The sequence below is a fragment of the Cebus imitator genome, unplaced genomic scaffold (genome assembly GCF_001604975.1).
Source record: "Cebus imitator isolate Cc_AM_T3 unplaced genomic scaffold, Cebus_imitator-1.0 Scaffold779, whole genome shotgun sequence".
Classification (NCBI taxonomy): domain Eukaryota; kingdom Metazoa; phylum Chordata; class Mammalia; order Primates; family Cebidae; genus Cebus; species Cebus imitator.
The window spans coordinates 356,166-374,484 of record NW_016108094.1 but is presented as its reverse complement, the minus strand read 5'-3'; the positions used below and the strand labels follow the sequence as shown (position 1 = coordinate 374,484).

Sequence of the window (18,319 nt, the reverse complement as noted above, 5' to 3'; positions counted from 1 at the left end):
ACACAAATCACACAAATCAACATGGCGCTCTCTCTCTATACACAGGCGCGCACACACACACACAGACAGACACAAGCCCAGCATTCATGACGGAGCCATCTCTTGTATTTGCTAGCAAAACAATACCTGTGGAGATTCACCTCAAACTCCTAGCCTCATCCCTCATAAAGGGGAAATGGAGGGTTTGGTTTTGGCTTTCATCGGAGCCTGCAATGAGAACTGGCATCACGCCGCCCACTTCCTGCCTCTCCCCGCCCAGACCCCTGCCTCAGGGACACCTGTCCTCAGCCCGGTCCTCAGTTGCAGCCAGGCCTTCGCGCTCCATAACCCCCAGCTAAGGTTCCCCTCCCCTACAGCCCTGTCCCTCCAGGACGCTTGGCCTTGTCCTGTATGGGGGTGGCCAAGAGAACTGCCCCAGTCCTGGGCACCTTGCGCAGGAAGCTGGCAGAGGCCAGAGCTGCCATTCAAACAGGAGCAGGTGGTTTTGCCAGGAGGAAGTTGACACTTCAAACATGGGTGACGTAGGCCCCACACTGCCTGCTCCCCGTCCCACCCCTCCCTGAGCAGCCGCCCTGCCCTCTCCCTCCCTGAGAGCAAGATACCGGGCCAGACACCCTCACCCGCAGTGCTGAGCTGCCCAGGCTGAAGCAGGAGGAGGCCGGAGGCCATGCCCATGGGGTCTCTGCCACCGCTGGCCGCCTTGTACCTGCTGGGGATGCTGGGTGAGTACCCCTTCCCGGTGTCCGCAGGATACCCGGGCTCACTCTGGTGCAAGGAAAGAGATCCCAGTTCTATCCAAGGCTGACTCTGGGGCCCACATGTCACCTGGAGCGTTGTGGAGATGTGAGGTCACTGGGATCCCTGCCTGCCCCCACCACCCAACCGCAGCTTGGCCCTCTGCCTTGCGTGTCCCACCCACCAGGAGCATGACCCTGCCTCTCTCATGTGCTGTTGAGAGCCCTGCTTTACCCTTCCAGTGCAAGAGGGTCTGCAGCGGGGAGCCACATCCGATGGGGCCCGGACAACATGATTCCTAGGCAGAGTCGGATTTTAGCAGAGCATACAGGCTTCCCTCTGCAGGGTCCCCCACCGACAGCCCAGCCCTTACTTGGTCGCCTCCAGAGACATGGAAGCTCGCCGTCTCCGAGGCAGCTCTGATGATAACTCTAGGCAGAGTGGGCCGGGGCAGGGTGGGGCCGCCTCTGAGGACGCCACTGACCAAAAGTCAAGGATTCACAGCGGAAGTCCTAGTCCGTCTCACAACCCATCCTGGATCAGTCCCAGAGGGGCCCAGCCAGGCCCGCTGGGATGAGTACACGCTTGGCCAGCTCTCACTGTAGGCCTGGGTTGTGAGCCTGACCCTGTGTGATCTCAGATAGGTCCCCAAGCTGCTCTGGGCCTTGATCTCCCCATTTCTGCAATGTGGGAGTTGGGGGTGTGAACTGGATGAGATCTGACCACTTCCTGAGGATTTGGAAGGTCTGGCAGAGCGACAGAGGTGCATGACTCCGGGCTGGGAACAGGAGGACGCGAGCAGCTTCCGGCTTGCAGGGAAAGTGTCCGGAGGCCTTGCCTGCCTGGGCAGGGAGCCTCGCAGCCTCCTAGGGAAGCTGGGTGTACAGGTGTGAGTGTGGGGGAATGTGTGAGTCTTTGTGTGTCTGTGTGCATGTGTGTGAGAACTGTGTGTGTGCGTTCTCATGAGCACGACACGGCCTCCAAATGCAGGATTATCTCCCCAGCATGTGACAAAGCCACCTGTGCACACATGTTCACATGGCTTTTCTCATATCTAACAACAGGGACAAAACACCTTTGTCCCAAAGTAAGAGGCCTAGAGACAGTCCCTTGGCAGGCTTCGGGGCCCCAGCTGAGGAGGGACCAGGCCTTTAAGCCCCCCCATCGGCTCCTCACCTCTGGCCTCAGACTTTGTTGAGACAGGGAGGCTCCCAGCTGAGTATGGAGAGCCCGTGTCCTGCTCTAGGGCCCTCCCACCTGAATCCCATCATGGGGGAGGCTCCTGACGGGACCAGGCGAGTCCCCTGGCCTACTGCAGGCCAGTGTCAGGAAGACTTGGAGGTAAGCCCTTCACCCCCAGTATGGGGACCACTTGGAACCCCAGGAACACGCAGTTCCCAGTGTCTGTGTGAGCCGGTGGGGACCAAGCATTCCCTTCGATCGGTGGGTCACTGCTTACAAAGCTCTTTTGAAGCCATTTTCTGTTGCAAGCTTTGCAACAGCCAATGAAGCAGATGGGCCCTTTGGCCCCATTTTCAGTGGGGAAAATCGAGGCCCAGGAAGGCCGAGTGCAAACCCAGAGTGCAGCAGCTGGTGCACAGCCAAGCCAACCCCAGTCCAGCATTTCTGCCCTCACAGAGGGCCCTCTCTGTACCCTTAGCTAAAAGGGAAGGACCCCAAAGCCACTCCTGTGCAGGAAAATGGCCCCCGGACACAACCTCCACCAGCAGAAATACAGCCACCAGAGCTGGGGACACCAAGGGTCAGGGCGGGGGCTGGAGTCAAAGAGCGCAGGCACCCTTTGGGCCATTCCAAGGAGACATGAGGCAATGCCAGAGCCCTGGGGACACCACAGCCTCCTGACTGGGATTGGGACTTGGCAACCTTTGGACCCTGGGGCATGAAGATGCCCCCAGCATGTCTGGGTGCTAGTAACAGGCCGGGGCTTCCCACAGCTGCCCCCTCTCAGCCCCAGCCTTCCTGGACAGATGCAGGCAGCAAGGTGGGAAGGCAGCTCTGGCAACTGCACGTTCCCTACTGGCCCAGCCGATGTCACCCTAAAGGCCAGCGCTGGGGCCGGCATGGTTGCTCACGCCTGTAATCCCAGCGCTTTCGGAGGCCAAGGCAGCCGGATCACCAGAGGTCAGGAGTTTGAGACCAGCCTGGCCAACATGGCAGAACCCCATCTCTACTAAACATACAAAAAATCTGCCAGGCGTGGTGGCGCGCACATGTAATCCCAGCTACTGGGAGGGCTGAGGCAGGAGAATCACTTGAACCCAGGAGGTGGAGGTTGCAGTGAGCTGAAATGGTGCCACTGCACTCCAGCCTGGGGGACAGAACGAGACTCTGTCTCAAAAAAGGAAGAAAAAAAAAAAAACAAGCCCACATTGGGGCATGGAAAAGTCACGGACTCTGCAGTTTGAATTCTAGTCATCCACTTACCAACTGGGCAACATTGGACTAGTTCTGTAAGCCTCAGTTTCCTCATCTGTAAACTGGGAATAATAATAGTATGTCATAGAGGCTTACAAGGATTCGATGAATCCATGTACATAGAGCTTAAGTATAATCCTGGCGTATAGTGTTATAAGTGCCCAATAAACAATAATAATGGCAGCAGCTATTATGATTATTACCGAGGTCAGCCAGGAACCAACGGGGCAGAGGGTCTTGCCAGAGGCCTGCATGGTCATCAATCTCTTTACCCCTCAGTCCTCCTGCACGGCCTATTTATTCGCTCAACCATTCATTTATTCATCTACAAATATGATTGAGCATCTCCTGTGCATCCAGCTCTGTAAAACACTGGGAATACAGAGACCCAGCCAGGAGTCTCTGCCCTCCAGAATCTGACCAGCTAACAGGAGACCTGTTGGAGAACACAAGTAAACAAGCACCCGAAGACCAGGTCCCCTCAGCCCTGCAGTCTGTGCTCAGGGTCTCCCTGACTGCAGGTGCCTAACACACCCAGCTAATTTTCACATTTTTAGCAGAGACAGAGTTTCACCAGGTTGGCCAGGATGGTCTCAATCTCTTTACCTCGTGATCCACTTTCCTCAGCCTCCCAAAGTGTGGGGATTACAGGCATGAGCCACCTCGCCTGGCCCTGGTGTCTGCTTTTTAAAAGACCTTTCAAAATTAATTTTAGGCTGGGCGTGGTGGCTCATGCCTGTAATCCCAGCACTCAGGGAGGCCGAGGCGGGCAGATCACCTGAGGTCAGGAGTTCAAGACCAGCCTGGCCAATGTGGTGAAACCCTGTCTCTACTAAAAATACAAAAATTAGCCAGGCATGGTGGTGGGTGCCTGTGATCCCAATTACTTAGGAGGCTGAGGCAGGAGAATCGCTTGAACCTGGGAGGAGCAGGTTTCAGTGAGTTGAGATCACACCACTGCAGTCCAGCCTGGGCAACAGAGCAAGACTTCATCTCAAAAAAATAAAAATAAAAACCAGGCACCCAAAATATTTACACCTTTTGAATTACTAAGTGCAATGGTGGGAACGGCAAGTGCCTCGGCCACAATACCATCCACACTAGCAGGACATGCCTTTGGCTGGGCAGGCAGGGAGGGTCTCTCTAAGGTGATGAGGTCTCATCTGAGAATCTAAAACCTAAATGAAGAACAGAGCCAGCCAGGTAGAGAAAAAAGGGAAGAGGGTCCCAGGCAGAGGGGATGGCAGGGCAGAGGCAACGGGGAAGGACAGGCCTGAGAGGGAGGGGCTCCTACTGGGAGCAGGGCAGCAGGCCCACTGTCCCAGGCTGGGTGAGGCCCTGGCTGATCACACTCCTCAAAGACCCAGAGCTCCCCACCTCCAGCAGGGAATAAAGGGATCTGGGGACCCAGGGGCTGGCAGTGGACTTCCTGGTCACTCTGTCTCCGCCAGTTCAGAGAGGTTTTCTCTGCAGTGACCAGGCAGCAAATTCAGCTCAACCTGATACAACTGATGAACTGTGTGTGTGTGTGTCTGTGTGCACATGTGCTGTGTGTGCATATGAACACATAGGTGCATAGCCCTGTGGAGGGGGGCTTCGGAGCAATACAGACCTAGTTTGATTTCCTCTCAGGGTCTCATCTATAAAAACAGGGGTTTGTTGCTGTACCCACCTCAAAAGACCATTGCAATTATTACATCGGGTTTGTTCAGAGACTAGGTATGGATTGAACACCTACTATGTCCCAGACACTGTTCTAAGTGCCGAGGACACAGCAGTGAACAAAACGGTCAAAACTGCCTGCCCTGGTGGATCCAGTGTAATAGTCAGGGCGTGATGGAGAAACAGACAAGAACCAAACTAAGCCAGTGCTTGTGCGAGTATTAGGCGGTCATGAGCGGCGTGGAGACGGACAGATGGAGGCGGGCTGGGATTGGAAGCACTGCTGGGATGTGCGGTACCCAGGGAGGATTCGGCGGGTCTCATGAGATGATATTTGAGTCAATACTTGAAAGGAGGGAGTGAGCCCACTGTGTGGGATCTGAGGAGCAGCCTCGCAGGCAGAGGGGCCTCCAGCCGCAGGTCAGCGAGGGAGTCTATGGGGCGGCCACAAGGCCCACGAAGGCCTCGGTGAGGACCCGGGCTCTTTCTCCCATGCACTAGAGAGCCACACAGAAGCAGCGAGGTGAGCATAACTCTCACCTCTCCGGGTCCTCAAGTGCATCTTGAACCCCAGGCCAGATGCATTTGGAAGTTCAGAATGTATCAGATTGTAGAAGGAAATATTGTACACATAGTACGTGCTCATGACACAGGCAGTGAGGTCTGAGGCAAGCACGGGCCTTGAACACATTCCTATGTCTGCAGTGAAACACGAGTTTGCACAGTAAAGACAGTGGACATCCTCCCACCAAATGCATTAGAAAAGGCTTCTAGATTTTGGATTTTGAATTGCAGATAAGAGATTGTGGGCCTGGATCACTTCCCCTAGAACTGCCACTGTCACCATGACCACCATCGTCATCATGTGCCTTTCAAAGCCTCTCATTGTCCCCAGAGGGACCCTAATACTCCTTCTCTCTGGGGGACAGATATGGTAGGAATAGGATAGGAAATGTGTGGTGGCCGTCAGCAGAGAGGATAAGGGTCCCATGCACTGCCACGGACTCCCACGGAGCCATCTGGAGTGAACCCCTCCCTCCTCCTGGCCCCAGTTTTCCCCACCTGTACTACAGAGCAAGCAGGCTCTGGGGCCTCCCTGGGACAGACTCCCACAGGCCACGTCAGGTGAGGGAGGCATGGTTTCTGTCCTGGCTCTCCCACCAGCTAGCTGTGTGACCTTGGGCAAGTCACTCCGCCTCTCTGGACCTCGGTTTCCTGATCTGAAAATGGAGGTGAGCAGGGTCCCTTCTTCACAGGGCTGTGGTAAAAAGAACAAGCCTAGTGCATTTGGGGCAGGTAAAGCTCTAAACAAAACCAAAGGCTTGTCACTGACAGCAGAGACACCTTACAGTTTCATACTGGGTATGAAACTCAGGCAGCAGCAGACCCAGAGCAAGAGAGAGAAATAACAATTTAAATAGCAAAGGTCATTCTGCCCACGACCCACTGTCCACTTACCGGGACAGGCCCTGGGGGAGCCTGATTAGAGACCTGACTCTGCTGTTCCTTCCTGCAGGTCATTGCCAGCCCTCTCCTGGTTTAAGCTCAGCGTGATTCTACGTGTGCTTTGCACATAAAAGCCTCCTCAGCATAAACCAATCACTTCATCTGTGCTCAACCCAAGAAAGGGAATATTGGTCCTTTATGATCTTCGTTTCCCTAAAGCCCTGATTCCGCTCCAAGTGAGACTTAGCTCCACAGATTACTGTCATTTCAGAAAAGAGGGGTTTCTGACCTTTCAAGTCACCAACATAGAGGATTCGAGGAAGAATCCAGAATCCTCCCCAAAACGCAGGCAGGGCTGTTGTGTTTGATATACGTGGATGAGGTCTGTGGCTGTGAGAAGGAATCGTTGTTTATGGGAAAAGGCAGCTCTTGACTTGGAAATTACACTAAGTCAGTCGTAGGTTTTTTTATCTGGGGAACAAAGTGGTGATAGCCTCGCGTCCTCTGAGACTCTGGGAAAGATATGGGGTGTTCTGTGAAAACTCCCCGCCCTGGGGTCTGCACAGGGTAGGGGCGCTGTCATTTTATTATCATCAGTCATTTTCACAGGCTGATAAATCAGTTAGATCTAACTAACGTGTGTGAATCCGGTGCCTGCAGAATCCTAAGCAGGCCACACTCTTGCCTCCATTTCCAGGGTGCAGGGGTGTCAGAGGCAAATCCCAGGGTACCCAGGCAGGACCTAGGAGTGAGCCAGAGGCAGGGATGGAGAATGCAGGATGCAAAGCCAGCCGCCCTGAGCTGACTTCTGGCTCTGCCCTCACGCCCAGACACCACGACAGTCTCCTCTTCTGTAAACTGGGACCCATCATGCAAGTCCACAAACGTTCATCCCTAATTCCAAAGCCCAAAAAACATTTGTTAAGTTTCTGGCAAAAGCATTTGGTGCAAATCCTGACCTGAACAAATGGGAGGCTATTTATAATCTTGACGCATCCCACTTAGTGTGAAACTGCATATGTTTCGCTGCAGTCTTGCCATGTGTTTGAAGCCAGGGCTCTCTAGACACATGGTGACGGCAGGGTGCCGGCGAGGCATTGACAAAACAGAAGGCGAGGGCCACAGCCACTGCCTGGGGCCGCCAGAGGCGCAGCCACTGGAGCCAGAATAGCCTATTTTTCAAAAACGCCTGGATCTTGAAATTGGTTTAAAAATCCAAACAAAATTAAAAGAAACCTTTAAAAACAAAATTGGCTCAAAAAATTTAAACACTGCATAGACCAAATAAAAACTCATGGGATGCTGTAATGACAGCCAAAGGAGAATCATCCTGAATACCGCGGGGGAAAGAGGAGTGAGAGGGATGGACAGGAGGATATAAATGTCTCAGAGCTGCTTTTGGGAACGCATCGAATCCTCACCAAGACCTCAGGGCAGGCAGGGCCAAAAATATTCTCTCTGCCAATGCAAGGACAAGAGGCGGGGGCTCTGGGGGTGTGATAAGCCTTTTCTAACTTCTTTGGCCCTGAGTTTTGCCTGGGTTTGCCCAGTCCAGGCCCTAAACTGTGGGAGCTCCAAGGGGAGGGGAGGGGAGCAGGGGAAGGAAGGGGTCTTCAGTGAATTCTCATCCGCGGCCCCAGCTGCTCGGGGTTAGGTGTGGCTGCGGATAAGGAGACGGCACAGTGCTTCCAGGCCTCGGGGTCCTCCTGGTCTCCAGTCGCAAGGATTCTGTCCACAGCTTTAGCAATAGCAGGAGCCTCAGGCTTCGTGAGGCTAGGAAGGATGGAGCAGGAGTAAGCTGTGGACCCCCAGAGGGGGTCAGGAGACCCTGAGCACAGACTGCAGGGCTCAGGGACCAGAGGGTGCTGGTCTGACCGCTGTCAGAAGCAGCTGAAAAATGAAAATAGGTGGTGGACCCTGAAAACCTCGATATTCATTCTGTCCCCTAGATTATAAGCAAAAAACAAACAAGCAAACAAACAAACAAACAAAACCTGAACATATTCGTGGACAGGCAGAAAGAATATACACTAGACACCCAGAAAGCTTCCAAGTCAGCCAGGCCTCTCATTGCCTGCCTCTGCCTTCCCTCCACCAGCAGCTGAAATCCATCAGGAGCTAAAGATTACAGATCACAGGTGTTTGAACCAAGGGGAAGGTGAGGGATTGTGGAATTTAACTTCCTTACTTTACAGACAAAGAAACTGAGCCCAGAGAGGCTGAGTGGCTTGCCAAGGTCACACAGCACGTTCATAGCTAAGTCTTCCCACTGCAGGTTTAATTGACTAAACAGAATCACAAGTTCATTCCCTTTGATCAGGATTGCACACCAGGGCCATGCAGGAATCAATGAAGCCCGGGGCAGGCCATCATGGGCTTCCCGCTGGAGGGAAGGGAGGCAGTTGGGGCCTTGCTGGGAAAAGCTCAGACTCGGTGCCAGAAGGCTGGGGTGGAGTTCGGGCACCAGCACTCACTAGCTGCTTGAATGAGTTATTTAACCCCTCTCAGTTTGTCTGTAAAATTGGGACCAAAATAATAGTACCTACTTCATAGCACTGTGGTGGGAACTGGGAGAGTTCATGTGTAAAAGGCCTGGAAGAGTGAAAACATTTAGTGTTGGTGATGGCGATGGTGGTGAGGGGAGACGAGAGGAAGCGCTGTTCATCTGGGGACCAGACAGGCCCCTGGGGGGAGGTTCCAGGGCAACACCCTAGAACGCATACATATCGTTTTTTTATTTTGAGACAGAGTCTCACTCTGTCACCCAGGCTGGAGTGCAGTGGCGTGATCTTGGCTCACTGCAACCTCTGCCTCCCGGGTTCAAATGATTCTCCTGCCTCAGCCTCCCAAGTAGGTGGGATTACAGTCATCCACCACCACACTGGGCTAATTTTTTTATATTTTTAGTAGAGACAGGGTTTCACCACCTTAGTCAAGCTGGTCTCGAACTCCTGACCTTGTGATCCGCCCACCTCAGCCTCCCAAAGTGCTAGGATTACAGGCGCGAACCGCTGCACCCAGCCTTAAATATCTTTTTTATTAAAGCACTTGTTAGAACATTTTTTAAAGGATTTCACTTGGCTCTCCAGCTTGTTCAGTCTTTCCCGAGAATGTTCTCTGAGCAAGGCCAAGGCTGTTCTTTGTGGAATCTGCCAACGCTGTCAGGCCCAGTACCTGCCCCCAGGGCTTCAGGGTCTGGCTGCACGAGCGCTTCCAGTCAGATCCAGGTGGTGTTCATCTCTGCATCTCCAAACCTGGAGGAGCAGCAATGGGGTGGCTGGAAGCAGAGAGCATGGGTTTTGGAGTCAGACACATGGTTTGACGCCACCTGCCAGCCATATCACCCAGGACAGGGCATTTGCCCTCTCTTGACACTGATACCAGGAGCGTACTCAACTCTCGTGATGGAGCTGTGCGGAAGATTAACAGCAATATCTTGATGAACCATCCCGAGAGCTAAGTATGCAGCAGGTGCTCAACAGTTGGCAGCTGCTATTAATAATGAATGTTGAGTATGGTGAGTGGAGAAATCGATGCTGCTTGACCTACAGTGGGGTTACCTCTCAAAGATCCCATCCTAAGTTAAAAATTCATTTAATACCCCAATCAACCCACTGCAAACTTGAAACATTGTAAGTTGAACCATCCTGTCTCGACCATGTGTGTGAAGTTTCCAAGTTAGGAGAAGGAAGTGGTGAGCCCCATGGTCTGGCTCTCTGTGCTCCTGGACGAGGAACCCTCCCAGTGGAAGAGCTCCCTGAGTGTCTGCCGCCCTGGGCACACCTTCGCCAGGCCCAGCCTCCTCTACAGATCAGTAACACCCGCTCTGAGCACTGAACACAGGCCAGGAGGCACTGGGCTAAGCCCTTTACATAGATTAGCTCATCTCAGCTTCACAACAGCTCTAGAAAGCTAGTCCCATTCTCATCCTCATGCTATGAATGAGAAAATCGAGGCTCAGAGGCACAGAGAGAGGAGAGACTTGTTCCCCAGACTCTGTAGGCAGGAAGTGGCAGAGCCGATACTCAGAACCGGAGCAATAGAAAGTTACCAGTGACTGAAAACCCATCCTGAGTCGTATAGCACTGAAGAGCAGTTCTTCGGAGCCCCACTCAACATAGATGCCACATCAAGCTGCCTTAGCCCTTGAGACTTAGCCAGAGGGATGACTCCTTCAAGGCAGACTGCCCTGCTGATGGGCAGCTGGGATGAGAGGGAAATGGGAATAAGAGGTCAGGAGTAAGAGGCGAGGGCAGGGCAAAAGGGCCTCCTTCCTGATCTCTCATGCTGGCTGGACATCTCCCCCACAGCCTCCTGAGGCTGCCCTGCCTGCAGTAGATTAAATGATTGGCTGGGCGCGGTGGCTCATGCCTGTAATCCCAGCACTTTGGGAGGCTGAGCCAGTTGGATCACTTGAGGTCAGGAGTTCAAGACGATCCTGGCCAACACAGTGAAACTTTGTCTCTACTAAAAGTACAAAAGTTAGCTGGGGGTGATGCTGCCTGTTGAGGCAGGAGAGCTGCTTGAACCCAGGAGGTGGAGGCTGCAGTGAGCCAAGATCGTGCCACTGCATTCCAGTCTGGGCAACAGAGCAAGACTCTGTCTCAAAAAAAAAAATTTTTTTGATCAGATGATTGACAACCAGACCATCCCTTTTCACCTGGGCCAAAGCTCTGCACACTTCCCCATTGATGAGAATAACCTTCCTCTTCCAAGACCCACGACTCCTACAGCAACAACAGGGATGGGATCTTGCAGATTCAGGGGAGACTTATCACAGGCCATGACGGCTTCTTTACAAGGAGTCTTGAATCAGGGGCAAGGACAGCTTTTTCAAAACACACCTATTTCTTAAGAGATGGGATCTTGCTATGTTGTCCAGGCTGGACTTAAACTCCTAGGCTCACGTGATCCTCTTGCCTCAGCCTGCTGAGTAGCTGGGACTGTAGCCTTGAGCAACCAGCCCAGCTAAACACACCTATTTTTTAACACCCAGCAACAATTTCTCACAAGCAATTTGAACACAGCCTTTCAGTATTAATATATAAAGCAGTTTCCTTGACCCAATGCCGTAAACCCAAGAGTAAGCCCAAGTCAGACAGATGGAAATGAAAATATTGTACCTGCTTCCTAACTGATAACGCTGGGTGGTAAACACAGAGGTTAAGCTTTGAAGCCACATGAAGTTGCTACTCCACCTCGTCCCTACCCAGATTAAACACCTTCCCCAGCCACAGATAAGCTAGCCGGCTGCCGCTCTGCTGAGAGCCCGGCAATGGGCCACTTTGCCCCTGCTCCACAGCGAGACAGGGCTACAAGGAGGCGGAGCTTCCCCGTGGCCCACATGGGGGAAGGCTGATTCCCTGCAGACCCCTGTACCCTGGGCCTGTGGCCTTGCCTCCCTGGCCAGCCGGCTGGCTACATTACCATAGCCGGGTCCCGCCATCTCTTTAAGCTTGGTCTTCTCCAGAAATGGGCAGCTATTAACGACAAGTGGCTGTCATTCTTATCCTGTCTTGGAAATGCTTGAAAGTAGCAAATGTTGTCTTGGGTTCCCTTTCTGGCTCTTTTCTTTTCTTTTTTTTTTCTTTTTAAAGACAGAGTCTCACCCTCTCACCCAGGCTGGAGTGCAGTGGTGCGATCTCAGCTCACTGCAGCCTCTGCCTCCCAGGTTCAAGCAATTCTCCTGCCTCTGCCTCCCGAGTAGGTGGGATCACAAACATGTACCACCACCCCGAGCTAAATTTTGTATTTTTAGTAGAGACACGGTTTCGCCATATTGGCCAGGATGGTCTCAAACTCCTGATCTCAAGTGATGTGCCCACTTCGGCCTCCCAAGGCGCTGGGATTACAGGCGTGAGCCACTGTGCTTGGCCCCTCTCTGGTTCATTTCTCCATCCTCTAGAACTAAGGAGCTAAAACTTTTTTCAGTGGAAGCAACACACAGGACATTTTTACATTACAACCCCCAACACGCAAAAAGTGACCCTTACCCTCAAAATGCACAGTGCATTCTGACATTCTCTATTTTATTTATTTTATTTTTTATTTTATTGAGACAGGGTCTTACTCTGTCACCCAAGCTAGAGTGCTGTGGCACGATTGTAGCTCACTGCAGGGTCTAACTCCTGGGCTCAAGTGATCCTCCCACCCTGGCCCCCTAAGTGCTGGGATTACAGTCATATGCCACTGTGCACGGTCTCTCTATTCTATTCCATTTCAATTTTTAAAAAAATGGATGGACCACATGCCATGGCTCACACCTGTAATCCCAGCACTTCAGGAAGCTGAGGCACGAGGATCACTTGACCCCAGGAGTTCAAAACCAGCCTGGACAACATAGTGAGACCCCCAACTCTATTAAAAAAAAATTGTAAAAAAATTTAGCAGGGCCTGGTGGCCTGTCATCCTAGCTACTCAAGAGGCTGAGGTGGGAGGATCCTGTAAGCCAGGGAGGTTGGGGCTGCAGTGAGCCATGATCACGCCATGCACTCCAACCTGGGTGAGGAGAGTGAGATCCTGTCTCAAAAAATCATAACAATAATTGATGGTTACATGCTTATATGGGTTAGAATAAGAGAATCTGAGGTAGGCGGTGATGGAACTGATGTATGCCTTGATTGTGCTGGTGGTCACATTCATGTATATATGTGATATTCATGGACTCATGCAGTTAAAAAAATAGATTTCATGTATGTCCAGTTTAAAAGTAAAGTTTTTTAAGAAAAAAAAAATTGATGGCTGCAACCCACTAAATAGAATTCCTGTCACTCAGGGGTTCCGACTTGGAGTATGAAAATTCCTGTCTGTAAAACCCATGATACTTGGAGGCCAGAGGAAGAAAGGTCCATTGCTCAGGCCACGGGTGGGTGAGCTGGGAGAAGGGACAGGGTGGGAGGCTTCACTTCCTGACCCTCTTCTTTCCTCTCTGCAGTCACTTCCTGCCTCGGACAGCTCAGCTGGGAGGACCCAGGTAAGGAAGAGCCTCATGGAGAAAGGCCTGGGGCAAGGGGAGAGTGGGGCCTCGGTTTCATCAGTCCATAGGGAACCTCTGGATGAAGCCATCACGTCTGCCAGAGTGAACCCCACCCTACACAGAGAGTGACCCCCAGCATACACAGACACACAGATGCAGACACACGCACATGTAAGATGCTCACGTCCACGTGGGTCCCCTCAACAGCTGTGAATCACCCACAAATGCCAGATCTCAGGATAATTATTATTATGACCTGCTCACCACGCACAGAAAACATCCCAGCTCATAAATGTTCCTTGCAAAGTCATGTTTCCTACCCAATCCTACCAGACACCCCATGGTCAGAGATGCAGAGAGAGGCTGCAGACTGATTATCAAGTGTGTGGAATGCCCAGCCCCAGAGGCTGGACTTTAGTCTTAGAGGCTGTTTCCCAAATAGGGTTCCATGGTGCATGTTGAACAAAGGGCAGGCAACGCCAACTCCCGCTGGAGACTGACAGTGTGCACCAGCCCAGTAAAGGCTCTGAGAAGTCCTGCAGTGAAGAAATTTATCACACTTTTTAACCCAGCAGTTTCCACCTTATTTCACCACAGACCTCTCCTTCACATTGACTAGGCTAACGTCGTGCTGAATGTATCTGGGGAGAATTGTGGCTGAAGGGTCTTGAGAAGCCACTGTGCAGCCAGAGGGGTGACAGGGGCCTTAGCAGGCCCTGAGCCCGAGCTGGACCCTGCACTGACATCCTGGCTCCAAGCTGTGGCACACAGCTTGACCTCCTTGAGCCCTAGTTTCCCCCGTTGTGAAATGGGAGGAAAATCTCTCGCCTGGTGAAGCTGCAATGAATCAGCTTGCTGGGCAGACAGCCTGCAAAGCGCCCCAACAATGCTAGGTGTTGGCACGCGCTTGCTCTGCCTCTAACTAGTCAAGTGTCCTTCGCAAGCCCTGGCCCTGAGCTGTGGCCCCAGAGTGTCCTCGTCAGAAGAAAAGGGCAGCCTGACCAGTGGTTCCTGACCAGGGAAAAACTCCCCCTGAGTCACCTGGGAGAGCCTTTCACATTTCCAAAAGTTTCTTGAATCAGTGACACATTTATCTAGCTCCAAAATTTTAAAAAATGTAAAGATCTGTAGTGAAGAGCTTCACTTCCATCTCTATTCCCGTCTGTCCCAGTCACCCCCACGACGACCCCAGCACCCCAGGTAATGACCACGTTTGTTTCTTGCATATTCTTCAAGAAGCTCTTTATGCAAATACACACCACACACACACACACACACCCCACACACCATACACACACCACACACACACACGCACACACACACCACACACACACCCCACCACACCACACACACACCCCACACACACCCCACAACCACACCATATACACATAACACACCCACCACACACACACACCCCCACACACACCACACCACACACACCCCACCACACCACACACACACAGCCCACACATACCCCACAACCACACCATATACACATAACACACCCACCACACACACCCTCCCACACACACACCACACCCCACACACACACACACAGAGCACACACACATGCATATTTTTCCCCTCATGGAGTTTGATAAAATCACACAAGCCACATGTCTACCAATGACCCAGCATTCCACTCCTAGGTGTTTACCCAAGAGAAATGAAAACATCCCCACACAAAGACCTGTATGTGAAGGTCACAGCATCTTTATTCATAGCAGGCAAAACCCAAAAACAAACCAAATAGTGAATGGAAAGCAAATGTATCATGCTCATATAGTGAACTATCACTCAGCAATGAAAAGGGATGAACTGCTTATGCGTGCAGCGATGTAGCTAAATCTCAAACACATGCTAAGCAAAAAAAGCCCAAACAAAATAAAATACGTGCTGCGTGATTCCATGTCTATGACATTGCAGCTCAGGCAGAACTCATCTCTCGGGTCAGAAAGCAGATCAGTGTTTACCTGAGGCTGGATTCAGGGAAATCAACTATAAAGGGGCATTACGGAAATTTCTAGATGATGGAAATGTTCCATATGTAGATTATGGTGGTGGTTACATGCAGGTATACGTTTGTATATGAAATTCCATCAAAGAGTACTCTTAAAATGAATGTGTTTCACTGTATGTAAATTGTACCTCAATAAAATTAATTTTTTTTGAGACAGAATCTCCCTCTGTCACCCAGGCTGGAGTGCAGTGGCGTGACCTTGGCTCATTGCAACCTCTGCCTCCAAGGTTCAAGCAATTCTCCTGGTTTAGCCTCCGAAGTAGCTGGGATTACAGGCACACACCACTACACCCAGCATTTTTTTTTTTTTTTTTTTTTAGTAGAGATGTGGTTTCACCATGTTGGCCAGGCTGGTCTCAAACTCCTGACCTCAAGTGATCCACCCGCCTTAGCCTCCCAAAGTGCTGGGATTATAGGCATGAGCCACCACGCCTGGCCTAAAATTAATTTTTAAAGATCTTTTAAGAAGCAGACACCCCAATCTCAGACCCGTTGAGACAGAATTTCCAGGACAGGGGCCATCCAGCTGGATGGTGGGTGGTGAGAATACCTTGCCCATTTCTCTGAGCTCCCATCTGGCTCTGAAATCTGGAGCCCCACCCTCCTGAGTCAAGCTTCAGGGCTGCCTGGGTCAGGGTCGCCCTAGCCTGAGGTTCTGGGAAGCCCTGCAGTGCCCCAGAAGGGACGAAGCTCACAAGGGGTGAGGCAGATAGCCCACAGGGCAGAACGGAGCTTGGGTGGGCATGGGACCTGGTAGGAAGAGGGCAGTGAGGGGTCCCAGTGAGGAGCCCCTCCCAGCCTGACCCCCACCACACCTCTCTGACCCCCAGATTTCCAGGTGAGGCTCACCAGCTCCAACTCAAGGTGCCAGGGCCAGCTGGAGGTCTACATCAAGGACAAGTGGCACATGGTTTGCAGCCAGAGCTGGGGCAGGAGCCCCAACCACTGGGAGAATCCCAGACAAGTGTCAAAAGTCTGCCATCAGCTGCACTGTGGGATGGCCTTCAGCCTTGGCCCCTTCCCTATCACCTTCACACATCAGAGTCCAGTCATCTGCCATGGATACCTGGGCTCCTTCTCCAACTGCAGCTACCGAAGAACAGACCCGTGTCAACCTCTGGGCCTGATCTGCTTAGGTGGGTAACTAGCCAGCCACATGGGCACCCTGGGCCTGGGCACCAGCCCCAAGGAGACTGCCTAAGGCCTGTGATGGAGGGGCTGAGCAGGTGGGTGGAAGGGGTGGGGGACCCCAGTTTATAACCACTCCCCAAGACATATACACAGAACGGGGACCGGAAGGGGCCAGCACCCATCCGTAGGATGACAATAGGGGACTTAGTTCTGCCAGTCGCTGACCTCATCGGCACCTCTGAGCCTCGATTGTCCCAACTGTGAAGTGGGGTGGTGCTTCCCGCCTCGAAGAAGGAGGGTTAGAGGCAACGTGTGGATCGAGCGGGCCTAGCATGGCAAGCGGTACTCACGGCAGAGCTCCCGGTCTCTTCAAGACTGCGGCTGCCCCCAGCCCCGCCCACACCACATTCCTCCCTCACCAGAGTGTCTCATTGCAGAGCCCCAGATGACGACACCTCCACCCACAAGGCCCCCGCCCACCACAACTCCGGAGCCCACAGGTAAGAGGATTCTACACCCTCCGTGGGGAGTCAGAGCTAGCGAATAAAAACCCCAGATGCCCAGTTGCATGTGAATTTCCGATAAAGGTGGAAATGTTTAGTATTGGCGTGTGCTATGCAATATTCGGGACCCCACCACCTCCCAAGGCCAAGAGTTGGTCAGCAGTTGTCCACACGCTGGGGCCAAGCAGCAAGGAGTGCCACGTGCTTGCCCAGGAAGCCCTGGGCGCTCAGGCCGGCTCCCCCTCCCGCTCTCTCCTCTCCCAGCTCCTCCCAGGCTACAGCTGGTGGCACAGCCTGGGGGCTGGCACTGTGCGGGCGTGGTGGAGTTCTACAGCGGCAGCCTGGGGGGCACTATCATCTATGAGGCCCAGGACAAGACCCAGGACCTGGAGAACTTCCTCTGCGACAGCCTCCAGTGTGGCTCCTTCTTGAAGCATCTGCCAGAGCCCGAGGCAGCTAGAACCCAAGACGCAGGGGAGCCGTGGAAACGGAGGCCCTTGCCTATCCAATGGAAGATCCAGAACTCCAGCTGTACCTCTCTGGAGCAGTGCTTCAGCAAAATCAAGCCCCAGAAAAGTGGCCGAGCTCTGGCCCTCCTCTGCTCAGGTACGTGAGAACCTGGCCAAGCCCCATGAGGCCTTCTGCTGCCCTAGGTGTGGTCATGAGCATCCCAGAAGGTCAGGGAATATCATGTGTGGCCTGCAAACCCCTGCGTGCAGCGCAGGGTCTAAGGCACTGTTAAGACAAAGGAAGTGGAGGCCTGGTCTTGGCCTCTCAGGGGTAGGAAGGGGTGGGGTGCGGAGGATGCCTCCACACTCAATGCCTTGGGAGTCTCTGCGAAGCTACGCAGCCCAAGCCCCAAGAAACCGCTGGCTCAGCTGCCACCTGGGGAGGGGAGTCAGCAGGACTTCCAGAAGAGGCAAGTTCTCTTATAGGTTTGGGGGAGAAAAAAATACGTCTGGGTAGGAACTGTAGCTTGTGCCAAAGATGGGGCACTTGGAGGGGTGGGCCTTGCAGGACGGGCGTTTGTAAATCCCAAGAGTTGACATTGGAGCAATGGTGAGAGGTGGGAGGTCCCTGAGGCCTGGGGGTCAGAGCACAGCAGGCAAAGAGAGACACCACCACCCAGGAGGGCTCTCTGCAGAGGATCCTGCACCATGGGCTGATAAAGTGAAGAAAATGACCGCCTGTAATCCCAGCACTTTGGGAGGCCAAGGCGGGCGGATCACGAGGTCAGGGGATTGAGACCAGCCTGGCTAACATGGTGAAACCCCGTCTCTACTAAAAATACAAAAATTAGCCAGATGTGGTGGTACATGCCTATAGTTCCAGCTACTTGGGAGGCTGAGGCAGGAGAATCGCTTGAACCCAGGAACCCAGGAGACGGAGGTTGCAGTGAGCTGAGATCGC

General features: G+C 52.8%; 1 protein-coding gene across 1 annotated transcript in view; it reads left to right on the top strand.

Annotated features, from left to right (window-relative positions):
- Nucleotides 1–508: 508 nt before the first annotated feature.
- CD5 (CD5 molecule) overlaps nt 509–18,319 on the top strand; it is a 25,396-nt gene continuing 7,585 nt past the window's right edge. The window contains exons 1-5 of the mRNA XM_017519881.2: nt 509–722; nt 13,214–13,252; nt 16,106–16,411; nt 16,844–16,906; nt 17,174–17,515. Coding sequence (XP_017375370.1) covers nt 668–722; nt 13,214–13,252; nt 16,106–16,411; nt 16,844–16,906; nt 17,174–17,515 — 805 coding nt within the window. The 5' untranslated portion in view covers nt 509–667. The remainder of the gene's footprint in view (nt 723–13,213; nt 13,253–16,105; nt 16,412–16,843; nt 16,907–17,173; nt 17,516–18,319) is intronic.